General features: G+C 42.0%; 1 protein-coding gene and 1 non-coding gene across 7 annotated transcripts in view; both read left to right on the forward strand.

Moving 5' to 3' along the window:
- The window catches only part of LOC126984366 (uncharacterized), a 58,785-nt gene that overhangs the window by 12,555 nt on the left and 28,807 nt on the right, over positions 1–17,423 (forward strand). For 4 of the 6 annotated variants that reach the window (XR_007736596.1, XR_007736593.1, XR_007736594.1 and 1 more), the window contains 2 exons: positions 446–533; positions 5,472–5,606. Coding sequence is in view for 1 of the 6 variants with exons in the window: in XM_050837991.1 (XP_050693948.1) it covers positions 446–533 (88 nt within the window). In the remaining 5 variants the exon portion in view is untranslated. The remainder of the gene's footprint in view (positions 1–445; positions 534–5,471; positions 5,607–17,423) is intronic. The other 2 variants (XR_007736597.1, XM_050837991.1) reach the window with 1 other exon arrangement.
- Trnaa-cgc (transfer RNA alanine (anticodon CGC)) lies at positions 11,256–11,329 on the forward strand. Its single transcript has one exon. It is a non-coding gene; the product is annotated as a tRNA-Ala (tRNA).

The following is a 17,423-nucleotide window of genomic DNA, read 5'->3' on the forward strand; positions in this document are numbered from 1 at the left end:
CGCATGGCCTCGGTGCTCATCTCCGTAACATTGGCCCTTGAGACTGTGGTGGAAGGGAGCCCCCATTACCCCAGGACACAGGGCCAGTGTGATATCTGGGTTACCACATATCACCTTCCCCAGGTACCCATTTATCGACCAGCCTGAGAGGGAGGATGAACAGCTGGGTGAGTGTGAAACAGCGTTAAGGCAGGAAAATCTAAACATGGCGGACTTAAGATTTTTTTGTGAATCGCAAGATACGACATTCTTATTTCCGCCATATTGGATCCACTTAAGATTGTCGTATCTGCGAGGCGTTAGTGAATCTGGGCCCTGTCCTCCTCCTCCTCCTCCTGTGGTGGCTTATAGCAGCACATGTACTGTGCTGGGCTGCACTGTGTTGTCAGTCTGGGCAGCAGCAGTGTTCTGGGCTCATCCACTCATTGTAATGTTGGTTTTCCAGAGTGGTGGCACTGCCCGGCACTTCCTCAAGAAGGCTCTCCTGCCCCTGACTGGCTGGTGTGACAGTGTTGGCAGTCTGCTGCTTCTTGGTGAGTGACATGTTTTCTTTTTTTAACATCAGAGGACACGGCTCAAGGGCAACAAAAAGAGTACAAAAAAAATAAGCCCGCTACTCACCGCTCCCACAGAAGTAAAGAGTAGCCAAAAGAGAGGTCAATTTCGGGAGGAGAGGTGTCCTCATACCCTCTTCTTGAAAGAGTTCAAGTCAGAGGCAGGAGGAAAGGAAACTGGAGATAGAGGAACAGAGAGAGGGATAGAATCCGAAAGAGGGCAGCAGTTTAGAAAGCAAAGACTGGTGCCAGGCTGCCTGTGACTTGAACTCTTTAATAAGGAGGAGAGTATGAACACACCTCTCCTCACAAAATTTTCCCCTCTCTTTTGGCCACATTCTCCATAGTTAGCCCCATTGTTAGCACCAGGCTTTTTTATCATTATTAGTGGTATTTGTTCTCCCTTGGGCTGCTTCCTTTACAGTAAGACTTATTATGCCTAGGCCCACCTGTAGGGAGATGCAATTTGACCAAGTACAGTAAGACTTCTGCCTAGGCCCACTGTAGAGAGATGCAATTTGACCCTGTACAGAAGTGCTATTTATTTACATACCAGAAGATAGCGTAGTAACATCTAAATTATTTTATGTATATATTTTTTTACGGCAGAGGAAGCAGGTCAAGGGGAAAAGAAAGCTTGCTGTTCACTGTGTTTAGCAGAGTGGCCAAAAGAGAGGTCAGCTTCAGGAGGAGAGGTGTCTCCATACCCTCCTCTTGAAAGAGTTCAAGTCATAGGCAGGAGGAAGTACAGACCAAGGAAGACTGTTCGGGAGTTTGCCATGAAGGGGATGAAGGAATGAGGATGCTGGTTAACTCTTACATGAGGGATTGGGACTGTTGTTTCTTTACTGATATCTTTATTAATTGAAATGAAACGTGTTGACTCAAAAAGGTTTAGTGGTTCACCATTTTGGTACAGGTTTTGTAAAAGTATTAATTATTTAACCCAGGATTATTTACCTTCAATACATCTAACTATCTGTCCAAGCTTTACCTTACCTAACCTATATTACTCAGACAAGTTCAAGTAATGTTGATCACAGCACAAGTTTTTTTTATGAGCTGAACTGAACTGAAAAGTTACATGGTGATAAAGCCAGGCACTACACAAACTATTATAATAATAATAATTATAAAAATAAAGAAAGATTTTCAATGCTTGAACACTCTCTCTCTCTCTCTCTCTCTCTCTCTCTCTCTCTCTCTCTCTCTCTCTCTCTCTCTCTCTCTCTCTCTTGATAATAGATATATAGATAGATTTGTATGTATATGTTTTTTCTCTCTCTCTCTCTCTCTCTCTCTCTCTCTCTCTCTCTCTCTCTCTCTCTCTCTCTCTCTCTCTCTCTCTCTCTCTCTCTCTTCCTGTCTTCCTCTCTTTCTTTCTTTCCTTTCTTACTTGCTTTCTCTTTCTCCTTTCTTTCTCTTTCATTCTTCCTCTCTCTCTTTCTCCTTCTCTTTTCTTTCTTTTTCCTTTCTCTATCTTTCTTTGTCTCTTTCTTTCTCTTTCTTTCATTTATCTTCTTTTATCTTTTTCTCTCTTTCATTTTTACTTTTTCTTTCTTTCTTTCCCTTTTTTTCTTCTCAATTTCTCCTTTATTTATTTCTTTATCTCATTTTTTCTTTGTTTATTTTTCTTTTGTGTTTCCTTCTCTCTTTATTTTGCTTTCTTTCTTTCTTTCCTCTTCTCTCTTTCTCTTTCCTTCTCTCTTGATTTCTCTTTTCTTTCTCTCTCTCCCTTTCTTTCTCTTTCACTCTTCTTCTCTCTTTCTTTATTTCCTTATTTCTTTCTTGCTTTCTCTCTTTCACTTTCTTTATTTTCTTCCTTTCATTCTTCTTCACATATGCAGGATATTTTCAGGAAGGAGGGAGGAGAGGAGGATGGGGAAGGAGGAGGAGGGGAGATCATAATGGAAAGGAACTCTCTCTCTCTCTCTCTCTCTCTCTCTCTCTCTCTCTCTCTCTCTCTCTCTCTCTCTCTCTCTCTCTCTCTCTCTCTCTCTCTCTCTCTCTCTCTCTCTCTCTCTCTCTCTCTCTCTCTCTCTCTCTCTCTCTCTCTCTCTTTCCTCCTCCTCCTCCTCTTCATCTTCCTTTTGTTCAGTCTTAAAGTTTTAATCTTTTCTTTTTCTTCCTTCCTTTTTTTCCTTCTCCTCCTCCTCCTCCTCCTCCTCAGTAATGACAGTAATAAGTGATCTTTTCTCTCTTTTTGGCTTTTACTCTCCCTCCCTCCCTCCCTCTCTTCCTTCCCTCCCTTCCTCCCCTTATCCCTCCACCACTCCCCCTCCCCTTCTCTCCCTCTCTTCTCTTCCCCTCCCTTTTCCTCTTCCTCTTTCTGTCTTTTCCCTTTAAACTTTTATTCTCCCTTCTTCTTCTCTCTCCCCTCTTCCTTTTTCTCTCCCTTCTTCATCCCCTTCCCTCTCCTCTCCCCTCGCTTCTTTCCTCCTCTTCCTCCCTTCCTCCTCTCTCTTCCTCTCCCTTGTTTTACCTCCCTCACCTTTGACTCTCCCTTTGAGCGAGACCAAATGAGGGAGGGAGGGAGATGAGAAGTGAATTAGCTCACTTTCTCACCTGTCAAATGCTCTCTCTCTCTCTCTCTCTCTCTCTCTCTCTCTCTCTCTCTCTCTCTCTCTCTCTCTCTCTCTCCTCCTCCTCCTCGTCTTCATTTTTAACTTACCTCTACCTCCCTCCTCCTCCTCCTCCTCCTCCTCCTCCTCCTCCTCCTCCTCCTCCTCCTCCTTCTCTTCGGTCGTCATGTCTAATTGTGACTATTCTTTTCTTCCTCTTCTTCAGTGTTTCAATTTTCCCTTTTCTTAATTTTTTTTGTCTTCCCTCCTTCCTTCCTTCGTACCTCGGAGGGAAGATGTCCACTCGTGTTGAGGAGGAGGAGGAGGAGGAGGAGTTCTAAAAATGGGTTGATTCTGCATATAGGATAGTTTTCCTAATTTAGAGAGAGAGAGAGAGAGAGAGACTGTTACGTGTGTGTGTGTTTTAAAAGAGGGTTAGATTTTTAAAGATTCATGTATACGTGTGTGTGTGTGTGTGTGTGTGTACAAAGGGATTGATACCCAAATCTGATGCCCTAACACCTCCCCCCCTTCTCTCTCTCTCTCTCTCTCTCTCTCTCTCTCTCTCTCTCTCTCTCTCTCTCTCTCTCTCTCTCTCCCCTTCTTCCTGTTTTCTCTCCTTTCCTCTCCTTTCCTCCCTTTTTTCCCTCTCCCTCTCTTGCAGTATCTCCCTTATCACCCTTTTCGTTTCTCTCCCTCCCTCCTCTCCCTTCTCTACCTCTCCCTTATTTTCCTTCTCTTCCCTCCCTTCTACCCTCTTCTCCCTTTTTTCTTTCACTCACTTTCTTTTTTTGCTTCTTATTTCCTCCCTATTCTCCCTTTTTCTCTTCACCCTTTTCTCCCTTCTCCCTTTCTTCCCTTCTTCGCTTGTACACATTATCTCTTCCTTTTCTCTCCCTCGCTTCCTCCCTTTCTCCCTCCCTCACCATCTCTTCTTTTAACTCTTCCCCCCCTCTCTCTCTCTCCCTTCCTCCCTTTCTCCCTCCCTCACCATCTCTTCTTTTAACTCTTCCCCCCCTCTCTCTCTCTCCCTTCCTCCCTTTCTCCCTCCCTCACCATCTCTTCTTTTAACTCTTCCCTCCCTCTCTCTCCCTTCTCTCCCTTCCTCTCTCCCTCCCACCACTTAACCCCTTCACATCACACCTCTTCTCTCTCTCCCTCCCTCTCTCCCTCCCTTTCCCTGTCATCTGTTCACACCCACTGGAAACTTAGAAAGCGTTTGATGTTTTTGGGAGGGAGAGAAGGAGGAGGAGGAGAAAGGAAGGAGAGGGGAGGGTCTCTCTCTCTCTCTCTCTCTCTCTCTCTCACACACACACACATGCACACACATTTTTATACTTCCTTTTCTTTCTTTTTTCTTCTTTTTCTTCAGCAAAAACAAATATGATTCACTTCAGGATAGACTCAAACATTTAAATCTGCATTCTCTGTCAAGGCGAAGGGTGCGAGGAGACTTGATCGAGGTTTATAAATGGCTGAAGGGGTTTAATAAGGGTGCTGTTAATAAGATTCTGGTTGTAAGCGAGCAAGGCAGGACACGTAGCAATGGGTTTACGTTCTCTCTTTCACTTTCTTTATTTTCTTCCTTTCATTCTTCTTCACATATGCAGGATATTTTCAGGAAGGAGGGAGGAGAGGAGGATGGGGAAGGAGGAGGGGAGATCATAATGGAAAGGAACTCTCTCTCTCTCTCTCTCTCTCTCTCTCTCTCTCTCTCTCTCTCTCTCTCTCTCTCTCTCTCTCTCTCTCTCTCTCTCTCTCTCTGTGTGTGTGTGTGTCTCAGTCTCTGTCTGTCTCTCTCTCTGTCTTTGTCTCTCTCTCAGTCTCTGTCTCTCTCTCAGTCTCTGTCTCTCTCTCAGTCTCTGTCTCTCTCTCAGTCTCTGTCTGTCTCTCTCTCTGTCTTTGTCTCTCTCTCAGTCTCTGTCTCTCTCTCAGTCTCTGTCTCTCTCTCAGTCTCTGTCTCTCTCTCAGTCTCTGTCTCTCTCTCTGTCTTTGTCTCTCTCTCAGTCTCTGTCTCTCTCTCAGTCTCTGTCTCTCTCTCAGTCTCTGTCTCTCTCTCAGTCTCTGTCTCTCTCTGTCTTTGTCTCTCTCAGTCTCTGTCTCTCTCTCAGTCTCTGTCTCTCTCTCAGTCTCTCTGTCTTTTTTTGTTACTTCCTTTACTGTAAAAAATGAAAAAAATAAATGAAGTCAATACTTACGTCCTTTGACCTCAGCAGCACAAGTGTGAAAATTCTCAACTCCTGTCTTTTTTTCTTTTTTTCTTTATTTTTGTTATATACTTCCTTTACTGTAAAAAAAGAAAGAAAGAATGAATAGCTATACTGAGCCCTGCTGACCTCCTTTGACCCCCCGGCAGCACAAGTGTGAGCGTTTCTGGGTCGACGTGCAGGGTGTCAGTTTGGCAACATCACTGTTTCCTTCACCAAGGCTCGCCAGGTGTGCCCGGACTTCATCGTGAGAACCCTCAACACCACTGACGGAGGCAATTCTGGTGAGTGGAGGTGGAGGGGGTGGTGGTGGTGGAGGGGGGTGGGGTGCTGGAGGGGGTGGAGATGTTGGTAGAAGCTGGAGTTATAGGGCCGGTCTTACAGTCCTTTCGGGAGCGGCAAAACGAAAATGCGCACCAGGTTTGTTGGCTGGCGTACGAAAGCCAGGCGCCCGTCTTGCACTCAAAGATTTACGCTCCCCAACGAGACCCGCACCGAACCTAAATCGTCGGCAGTGTTGGTATAACTGGTCGGGCGAGGTTGGCGAGCGTGAGCGTGAAAACGTAAACAAAGTCACGTGATTTATCGGCGCGTACCATGAACTGTGCAGCGACCACTGTCGTTTTCCTCGAGATAAATCATGTTTTCAGCATTACCTCGTCTCTAGGTAGAGTTGTGGGCATTCCTCAAAGCTGCGTGCGGCCTCTGTGTTTGTCCGCCTTACTTGTCCTTGAGTCTGTGGTGGGTAATAATAATAATGACAGGGCCAGTGTGACATTCCTGCTACCCACAGTTTATCTTCCCAAAGTTTTCCTAGATACCCATTAGTTAGTCAGCCCAAAAGGGTGCATGAACAGCTGGGTGAGCTGCGTGTAGACTGATCAAGCTGAGATTCATACACGGACACAGGGATTTGCTGCTGAACCTCCTAACCAATGTACTAGTGTTTCTTTAATCTTCTCCTGGGCATTTTTGACATGCAGCCCTCCCAGCTGATCACTCTCCTTTTCAGTGTGATAAAAAAGGGGGAGTAGAGGATAAAACACCCCAAGGACGAATATTTACAAAATTTTTGGTAAATATTTTAGCTCTGCCACTTCAAAATATCATGTACTCTTCCAAACTGTGGGCAAAGGGCAAAAATAAATGCACTTGAACCATAATATGAAGGTGTACATTATAAGTAACTAACCTAAGCAGACGTAACATAACCAAACCAAAACCAAAAGTGTTTTAATTATGTTTTACCATGTAGATATCATTACAAAATAAAATTTCTACAGTGTAGATACTTTTCCTTGTAGATAACAAGCCAAAGTATGGTGTAGATATTTTTGTTCTTGTAGATAACGAGCCAAAGTAGCACCACCTAACCACTGCACTGACAGTGCTGGCAGGGTTATGTTAGGTCTGCTTAGATTACTTAGTCTTCTTTACTGCTTCTATTGAACTACTTGTTTGTTTATTTTCTTCAAATTATAATGGTTTTGAGTATTATTAATCTGAAAACAGTAAGAAAAAAAGCTGGGGAAATTGTTTCTTCACTCAAGAATTGGATACTTGGGAAAACCTGGGAAAAGTAAACTGATGACTCCTGTCACACTAGCCATGTCCCAGGATAATTACTTCTTACCAACAACCAGCTCTAGGGCCAGTGAGATGGAGATGAGCAATGAGGCCACATGCAGCTATAGCATATGCCCCCAACTCTACCTTTATTTATTTAGCTTGGGGTACACATCACAATGTCATCCACAAATATTATGGTCCATGGAGACTGCTGCCTGACCTCATCCGTCAGCCTGTACATCACTACTGAGAATGAACAGGCTGATTCTAGGTGTAGTCCAACCTCGACCAAACAGACGTAACCTAACCAAACCTAACTACTGCGGCCACCGCCCCGACTGTCCAGTGCACTGACAGTGCTGGTACGGTTAGGTTAGGTTTGCTTGGATTAGTTAGTTTTCTTTATTACTTATATTGAATTACTTATTTGTATATTTGTTCAAATTATAATGGTTTTGAGTATTATTAATCTAAAAATACTAAGAAATAAAATGGGGAATTGTTTCTTCACTCAAAGAAATGGATATTTGGGAAAACCTGGGGAAAATAACCTGCTAACTCTCCTGTCACACTAGCCATGTCCCAGGATAATTAGTTCTTGCCAACAACCAGCTCTAGGGCCAATAAGATGGAGATGAGCAATGAGGCCACATGCCGCTAAAGCATATGCCCCCAACTTTACCTTTATTAATTTAGCATGGGGTAAAGAATTTATCATTATTTTATATTAATATTTTATTGATAATATAGTTTTATTTACCCTTGGTACGTGTGATGAAAAAAGGATTACACAGTCTAATAATTTATTTTTCCATGTTGAAAATACAGGTAAATTTATTACCAAATAAAGATTTTCTTACAGCAAAAGGTCTTTTATGATATCTGTAACTTGGCTGCTCTTTGATGCTAGAAATGGACACAGTCACCACAGGACAGCCCCAGGGCTTTGTCCTGGAGCAGAAATATCGGATGATCGTGTCACCATTATCCCTACATTCCATCTGGCCTGTACGGTACTCTTTTCTTCCTCTCTGTAGCACACGTTCCATTGCTTTGTTCTGTTAAACCCTAGTATTTGAACTTATCTACCTTTGCCAGCTCCACTCACTGAAACCTCACAGTACCATTACCGTAGGGCTCACTCACATGTACTCCTCCTGCTGATTTCCATCCCTCTTATACAGTGCATACCTCCACCTCTCTAGTTCATTTTTAGTTTCTTCCCTGCCTTCACTAAATATCACAATGTCATCCACAAATATCATGCATGGTCTACAGAGACTGCTGCCTGACCTCATCCATCAGCCTGTACATCACTACTGAGACTGAGCGGACTGATCCTAGGTGTAGTCTAACCTTGACCCTGACACTCTTTGTAACTCCTGCCATACCAGCAACATCATAAACTTTTTCGGACACATGGTGTGCTTCCTCTGATAGAGAAATTATATGTAGAAAGGGTACCAGGTATATCAGTTGACATCTCCAATAGCCCTGCTACCTGATGACAACAATTTATATGCAGTCAGCTATGGTGAAGAGGAAATTGCTTGTGACCAGGTATTTCACTGTGACAAGCATCTTAAGATTCAGAAGAATTCCACATCCTGTGGGAGAGACATATGTACAAAAAGTATTATTAAAAAAAAAAAAAATGCTGTCATGTTGAAATTAGGATGAAAATAACTAAATGTTGGGTGTGCAGAAAACAAGAGAACTGAGAAAGAAACAAGCTGGAAAATTTAAACAAAAGTATGTACAATATAACAGTGACTGAGGGACAGAGTGATGAATGGAAGAACGAATTTTCATGCTAATGCAGCTATAGCATTTGCCCCCAACTTTAACTTTTTTAAACTGAAAGATAGGAAGGGGGCCGAGCCAAACCTAACCTGCACAATCCTACATAAGCTAGCAGAAGAGTTTGGCCTGACCTGAGTGATATATTTCAGAGACACTGACTTCATTTTTTGGGTAACCTATGATGCTTTATCGTATGAAAATAATTGTCGCACCAGAATACAACGACGAGAACAATGGAGCAAAATATTTACAGAATAACAACACAGCTATTTCAAGAGAATATAAAAAAATCTCCTTAACTGCCATTCTCATAAATTACTCAGAAATGAATATTGTAGTCAGTATTTTAAATAAGTGAGAAAAATCATCTTATTGCTGTGGAAATGTTGTGAAGTAGCTATCAGGGCAAATGACACTATCTTAGAGCTGCAGCTCAACATTAGGATAGTAACCTATCACTGCTAAGGATAATAACCTATTGCTGCTAAAATAGAATATGGCGACTTAATAGATTGCGAATTATACATGATTCCACGGAACTAAAGCAAACCTTATAATTAGTAACCTAATGCCGTTTAACTGAATCTATCAGAGCTAAAATGGTTACCTTTCACTGTAAGACAGTAGACTATCACCTCTTATCTAGTTATTCATAACACAAACAGTCCTACTGATTACTACATAAAAATACAACAGAAATAAACTGGTGACCACCCGTGATGGGTGTAATTCAATAGTTTTTGTTTTTCCTCCCCCTCTGCCTGGGACCAACTATTATGAATAGTTCATTATACCTTGAATATTTTTTGGGTGCAGTCTTATATATTCTTAATATTTCATAATAGAATTCATGTTGACTGAGTGCCACCAAATCCACAAGTATGCAATGGTTTGTTAACCCTACCAGCACACCCATATGAGCCACGAAAACAACTACACACAACATTTTCAAAAAGAAACGTCATTAGATAAATAAAACACTAGATATACTTACCAAAAATATCCATTGCGTTGGCTGAGACAGCAGACTCTGTTGTGCTGGCGGTGTATGATACGCTGCCCAATAAAATGTTTGTGCAACAAAAATAAAGGTGTTTTGAATAATTATTTGCCATGTATATGCTTTCTGCATGCTAGGTATGTCATATCATTGCAGATTTACTCATTTACTTTCAATTTATTGGTTACAAATCTCGTTTTCGTCACCTCAACCGCTCCCCAAAATCTCCTTACCAAAACGCCGATTTTTCGTTCGCGAGCGACCGAAAAGCAGCGGTCGAGAGCGACTGTAAGACCCGATCCCGCACGGAATGCTTTCGTTCGCTGGCTAGCGAACGAAAACGGGTGACTGTAAGACCGGCCCTTTGTGTATCAGATTTGGTGGAGGTAATTCTCTCTCTCTCTCTCTCTCTCTCTCTCTCTCTCTCTCTCTCTCTCTCTCTCTCTCTCTCCCCACTGAAGGAAGTGAATATTTATTTTTCGATAAAAAAACTACCTCTTGTTTGATTTACATTGTTTTTGATTTACGCAATGACCTCTTCAATGACACAATACTCGCGTCAATCGTGTTTTTAGCTGTACCTGTAAGACGTAAGCATAGAGGTTATATCATACAAGAGGCTGAATTGAAAAGCTGTGTAAGGCCACCTCCTACAACATTCACCCTGGAGGACACATGGATAGGGCATTTTTTATGGGGGAAAAGTGCGTCTTAAAAGTCGTTAAAATACAGTACACCAGGTATTCAATATATGCGAGTTCAGTTATATTCGACTAACCTTAATGAGCCAAGTACAGGTAACACGATTGACACGAGTATTGTGTCCTTGAAGAAGTCATTGCGTAAATCAAAAACAATGTAAATCAAACAAGAGGTAGGTTTTTATCGAAAAATAAATATTCACTTCATTCAGTGGAGAGAGAGAGAGAGAGAGAGAGAGAGAGAAAATCCATATCACCGAGATATCCACTCAGGCACTCAGTCTCAGCCTCACTCGTGTGTTTTCTTGGTAGATGGTGGCTCGTGCTAATTGATCTCGCGCTAACTGAGGCTTTCGCACTAATTTTTTTTTTTTTCTTGGTAGATGGTGGCTCGCGCTAATTGCGGTTCGCGCTAATTAATTTTTTTCTTGGTAGATGGTGGCTCGCGCTAATTGCGGTTCGCGCTAATTAATTTTTTTCTTGGTAGATGGTGGCTCGCGCTAATTGCGGTTCGCGCTCATTAATTTTTTTCTTGGTAGATGGTGGCTCGCGCTAATTGCGGTTCGCTCTAATTGATCTCGCGCTAAGTGGGGATCTACTGTAGTTTGTTAATCACATCTGCCTTTTCCTTTTCCCATTTAGATATCTTTGTTTGTATGAACTGTTGTGTTTGTTGTTTTACTTCACAGTATTCTTTACATTTCTATTTCCATTTGCTATTTTCTGCAAGAAGTTAATAAGTTCCTTATTAACTTCTTTTCTTTTGTTTACAACCTTTTTTTTTTTTTTTTTTTTTTCTGCGTCCCACCATCCTTTTAGTTTTCTGTTGGAGGTAAGTGTTTTCTTTATGCCCACATGGGGGCTTCGTGGTGCAGTGGTTAGCACACTCGGCTCGCAACCGAAAGAGCCCGGGTTCGATTCCCGAGCGGAGTGGGAAAATTTGGGCGGCTTTTCCGATACCCTACGCCCCTGTCCACCCAGCAGTGAATGGGTACCAGGTATTAATCGGGGGTTGTGTCCCGTCTCCTGGGGTCTGTTCCCTTCTCCTATAATTACTTCCCCTTCTGTCTCTCTCTGGCATATGACCACAGATGTTGCGCCCACTAAACCAACCTTCCAACTGTTCCCTTCTGTAATTCCTTCCCCTCCTGTCTCTCTCCGGCATATGACCACAGATGTTGCGCCCACTAAACCAAACTTTCCAACTGTTCCCTTCTCCTATAATTCCTTCCCCTTCTGTCTCTCTCCGGCAAATGACCTTAGATGTTGCGCCGACTAAATGAAACTTTCCAACTTTTGTGCCCACAAGCTTTCTTGGTTCTTCTACCATTTTCACGTCCTTTTCCCATTGGTCTTTCTTTCCCGTCCACTTCTACCTGCATTGATGTTTCTACGTCTTCGTAATATTGCATCCAGTTTGCTTCCGTTAGACTCCGCTTTGTTTCTCTGTGTTCTTCATTCATTTTTGTTCCCCTGTTTTCCTTGCCTTTGTTCCATGGTTATTCCTATCATCACATGGTCTGAAATGTCCATGTTTTCATTTGTCCAGAATTTTGTATCGGGTCTGTCTACAGCTTCATTAACTAGAATACAGTCTATTACCCATAGCTGGGCGTTATCGCGATACTTTATCGCTGATAACAAAATCGGGTTATCGGCCATCCGCTACTTATTTAAATATTAATCGGTATCTTCGTTACTTTTGTAACCAAACTAGCGATAATCGCTACTTTTTTCCGCCTCAGAAAAAAACAAAAAATATTGTGTCCTCCCTACTGCACATGCGTGGCCCGGGCGCCCGGTGTTGTGTGAAAAAACTTCGGGAGAGATTTCAAACTTAGATCATCAACATTAAAACACTAGGTTATTTTTTATGTTAGACTCAAAAATCAATATATCAAAAAGATAAATCATTTAACTTTGCCCAAAAATGATTATTCACTGCCTCAGATTTGATATTCCATGTTCGTTTTTGAGCATGCCATGGTATTGAAGGTGTTGTGTTATTTGGTGTCCCATTGTCAAAAACTGGCACTTTTGTTTACAAACACTGGTCTCTTGTGAACTGCACATGTTCAGACCAGTAAGCGTAGCCCTGTACAGTATCATAAAGCTTTTTAACACATTAAGAGTTGCTGGAAGGCTGAATCAGACATACAGTACCACCATCCTCGCTGTTTCTGGAACGACACTCTGTACATATAAATACAACTAGTACAGAGTGTCGTTCTAAAACGAGATGGTTACTGTATGTCTGATTCAACTTTCAACAACTTTGTAACTGCAGATCACGCTTTCTGGTCAACATGGGGAACATAAATAACACAACAATTGAAACGTTCTAGCATTACCGTCCATAGGTACGTGTCAACGTGTGGTTTTCAGGTTTTGTAAGTTTTCTAAAATACAGATAATGAAAATTTGAATTCATCTATGTATTTTTTATTTGAAATTTCAATATAGTATCGTTTTCGCCTATCAGACTTATCGCTAGGTAGTATCGGAATTGTGGATTTATATCGGGTATCGGTTATCGCCTATATTTGTGTCTCCAGTTAACGAATATCGGTTATCACCGATAAGGTTTTCCATTATCAGGTATCGGTTATCGGGAATAAGGTTTTCTGTTATCGTGCCCAGCTATGGTAAATACAACTACACACTATGAATATGAGTATATGTTTGAGTGTGTGTGTGTGTGTTAGGAAGTCATTTGTTGTCACATATCATATATATATATATATATATATATATATATATATATATATATATATATATATATATATATATATATATAGCTATACATATATACATACATACATACATACAGTCTTACTTTGGTTTATGAGGTTAATTTGTTCCTGAATTTAGTTCCCAAAGCAAAAGATCATAAACCCAAACAAATTTCCCCATTTCAATTAATGTTGTTTCCATTAATGTGTCCCCAAAACTATCCCCCAAATGAGCGCCCTAATCCTTCACAATGGTGCCAGTGGTGTGCTCAAGCTGTTTCTTTACAAGATATTTGCCAAAAGCGCTGCCTGGCTCAAGGCCCCTCATAGTAAGCTTGCTGCTATCAGTAGACTCTTAATGCAAACTCTTTTCAAAGGCAAAAAAAGGAGATTATTGGGTTTGTAATGAGTCTTTTTTTCACATTGACTGTACAGAGGCAGCCCGGGCAGAGGGGTCATAAAACTCCCCCCGGAAATGGCCAAGCTCCCCAAGGCTCAGTCATGGGAAGGCAACATAAGCATTCACCACACCATGCTGTGAACCTGTTACAAATATGTGGGTCATAGTGTTGGTTCCTGCCAGTCATCCTATATGACCCGTGCCTAGCCCGTCTGGGTTTAACAGCCACTCGTACTTATGGTTCAGTGTTTATAGCTGCGCCATTTTTATCACACGATTTTTATCTGGATCTGGATCTGGATAATAATGCGCAGGGCACCTGTATGGTGCATAACACGCATATTTGTTGACTGTTGGGGGGACGGGGGAGCCGAGTGTGGAGGGGAGGGAAGTGAATCAAGTGTAATTGTTAGTGTTGGTGTGTTGTGGTGACAAGTGAGTGTGTATCTGTTTTTTGAATGAGTCTATTGTATCGCAGTCTAAAATCTGTTGAGGGAGGCTGTTCCAGTGGTGTATGGTGCGTGGAAAGTATGAGTGCTTGTATGCGTCAGTGTTGGTGTGATATGTTTGGTATTTATGGATGTGTGTGTTACGAGTACGTTGACTGTTTGCCTTGTGTAGGTATGTTTGTGGGTCAATGTCAATGTGAGTGTTTGTGATCTTGTACATACGTGTAAGTCTGTGTGCTTGTCTGTGTATGTGAAGAGGGTCCATGTTTATCTGTTGTTTGATCCGTGATTTTTATATGAAGAAGCATTCCACAGTAGGTAGCAGGGGCTGGCCCAGCACTTTCTCACTCAAGGGAGGCACTAAGGAGCTGCCCATTTTCAATTTTTGGTTTATTTATGCCTGACCAACAAGACACCACAGGCTCAACCCCTTTACTATGGCCGGGCCAAAACGGCGCCATATCCGGGCTGGCCACGCGCACCAAATTTCAAATGTCGCTTCTGTTTATAACAAGTTTTCAGCCATAAAGTCAACATAATCATCATATATTATATATAAAAACATGCAGAATTAAATGGTGCACATAAAGAAATATAGATTATTTGATCATTTTGAGATGTATGCATACAGAGAAATTTGTGTTCTTCGTAGATGACGTGTGTGTGTTGAATTGTATTTCCTTATAATAGTTATGATAAAGAAACAGATTTGTGGAGGAGAGGGAAGGGAAGGACACACACGTGATTATGGAAAATATACCACTGACTACCCGACAATACACCGTGTGTGTGTGTGTGTGTGTGTGTGTGTGTGTGTGTGTGTGTGTGTGTTTACCTATTTGTGAAATCCAGGAAAAGAGCTGCACTAGGCCCGTGCTGTCCCGTCTCCATAACGCTTATCATCCAGTTTGGCTTTCAGTTCATGAATCGTTTTTGCACACACAGTCTCCTCGTCAAGTCCGTTCCATGTTGTTATGTATGGAAAACTGTATTTCTTGATGTCTCTCCTACAGTCGCCCTTCTTCAATTTCTTGCCATTGCCTCTTGTCACACTTCTGTCACGTTCCACTAGGTCTTCCCTGTCCAATTTCTCCAATCCCTCCTGTATCCTGTATTAGGTCCCCTCTCTCTCCAGTGCTGTTAGTCCCAATTTCTCCAGTCTTTCTTCATAAGTATGTTCTCTCAGAGTTTCCGATAATTTAGTCGCTGCTCTTTGTATTCTTTCCAACTTTATAATTTCTTTCTTCAATCTAGGTGACCACACTAATGCTGCATATTGGACGTATCATCCATGTCTCTTTAATTCTCTGTCTCTGTCTCTTTAATTCTCTCTGTCTCGCTGTCTCTTTAATTCTCTCTCTGTCTCCATCTCTTTAATTCTCTCTGTCTCTGTCTCTGTCTCTTTAATTCTCTCTGTCTCGCTGTCTCTTTAATTCTCTCTCTGTCTCCATCTCTTTAATTCTCTCTGTCTCGCTGTCTCTTTAATTCTCTCTGTCTCCATCTCTTTAATTCTCTCTGTCTCTGTCTCTTTAATTCTCTCTGTCTCTGTCTCTTTAATTCTCTCTGTCTCGCTGTCTCTTTAATTCTCTCTCTGTCTCCATCTCTTTAATTCTCTGTCTCTGTCTCTTTAATTCTCTCTGTCTTGCTGTCTCTTTAATTCTCTCTCTGTCTCCATCTCTTTAATTCTCTCTGTCTCTGTCTCTTTAATTCTCTCTGTCTTGCTGTCTCTTTAATTCTCTCTCTGTCTCCATCTCTTTCATTCTCTCTGTCTCTGTCTCTTTAATTCTCTCTGTCTTGCTGTCTCTTTAATTCTCTCTCTGTCTCCACCTCTTTAATTCTCTCTGTCTCTGTCTCTTTAATTCTCTCGCTGTCTCCATCTCTTTAATTCTCTCTGTCTCTTTCATTCTCTGTGTCTCTGTCTCTTTCATTCCCTGTCTCTGTGTCTCTTTAATTCGCTGTCTCTCTCTGTCTCATTAATTCTCTGTCTCTCTCTCTCTCTCTCTCTCTCTCTCTCTCTCTCTCTCTCTCTCTCTCTCTCTCTCTCTCTCTCTCTCTCTCTCAATATCTATCTATTTATGTATTTTTACCCTGAAAAGAATTTACCACAAAAAATAAATTATCAACTTTATTAATCTCCTTACTTTACTTATAGAGACAAGAGAAGGAAGAGGAAGAAAAAGAAGATGATGAAGAGGAAGAGGAGGATGACTTTGAAGACCAGCAGACAGACAGACAGACATTGGTGAGTGTTGAATCATTTTCCTTCCATAAAACTCTCCTTCCTTCCTTCATTCCTTCTTGTCTCTTGGATAGATTAGGATAAAAAGCCAGGTTATTTAAATCCTTCAGCAGTTTACATATTTGAGGTTTTCATAGGAGTTTTGAGAGGCATTTCCAGGGCTAGTTTAATGACCCTGGTGGTAGTGTGACCCTTCCTCTGTACCAAGAATTTAAAGGAACTCATTTGTCAAGACTTTCATTGGAGTTTGGGGCATTTCCAGGGGTAGTTTTATGACTCTGGAGGTAGTGTGACCCTTCCTCTGTACCATGAACCTAAAGAAACACACATTTGTCTAGACTTTCATAGGAGTTTGGGGCATTTCCAGGGGTAGTTTTATGACTCTGGAGGTAGTGTGACCCTTCCTCTGTACCATGAACCTAAAGAAACACACATTTGTCTAGACTTTCATAGGAGTTTGGGGCATTTCCAGGGCTAGTTTTATGACTCTGGAGGTAGTGTGACCCTTCCTCTGTACCATGAACCTAAAGAAACACACATTTGTCTAGACTTTCATAGGAGTTTGGGGAATTTCCAGGGCTAGTTTTATGACTCTGGAGGTAGTGTGACCCTTCCTCTGTACCATGAACCTAAAGAAACACACATTTGTCTAGACTTTCATAGGAGTTTGGGGCATTTCCAGGGCTAGTTTAATGACCCTGGTGGTAGTGTGACCCTTCCTCTGTACCAAGAACTTAAAGAAACACAGATTTGTCTAGACTTTGAGTTCGTATGGGGTGGTACGCTGGTGCCTCCAATGGACTCGCCATAACGCTCATTTTGCCATTTTCCACCGACGAGAGAGCCCGGGTTCAATTCCTGGGCGGAGTGGAAAAATTTGAGTGGCTTTTCCGATACCCTACGCCCCTGTCCACCCAGCAGTGAGTGGTTACCAGGTATTAATCGGGGGTTGTGTCCCGTCTCCTGGGGTCTGTTCCCTTCTATAATTCCTTCCCCTTCTGTCTCTCTCCGGCAAGTGACCTCAGATGTTGCGCCGACTACATCAAACTTTTTCCAAACTCCCCCCTGTGCTAAGTCCTGTGATGCTTTCATATGTAGCTGTTGGCATATTCATTGAGTAAGTATATTTCTACTACACCAAGCAGGTGACGTCACTTATTCTGACTCGTGAGCTTTCATATTTGTCTGTTTATGTAATATATTTCATG

The sequence above is a fragment of the Eriocheir sinensis genome, chromosome 57, assembly GCF_024679095.1.
Source record: "Eriocheir sinensis breed Jianghai 21 chromosome 57, ASM2467909v1, whole genome shotgun sequence".
NCBI lineage: Eukaryota > Metazoa > Arthropoda > Malacostraca > Decapoda > Varunidae > Eriocheir > Eriocheir sinensis.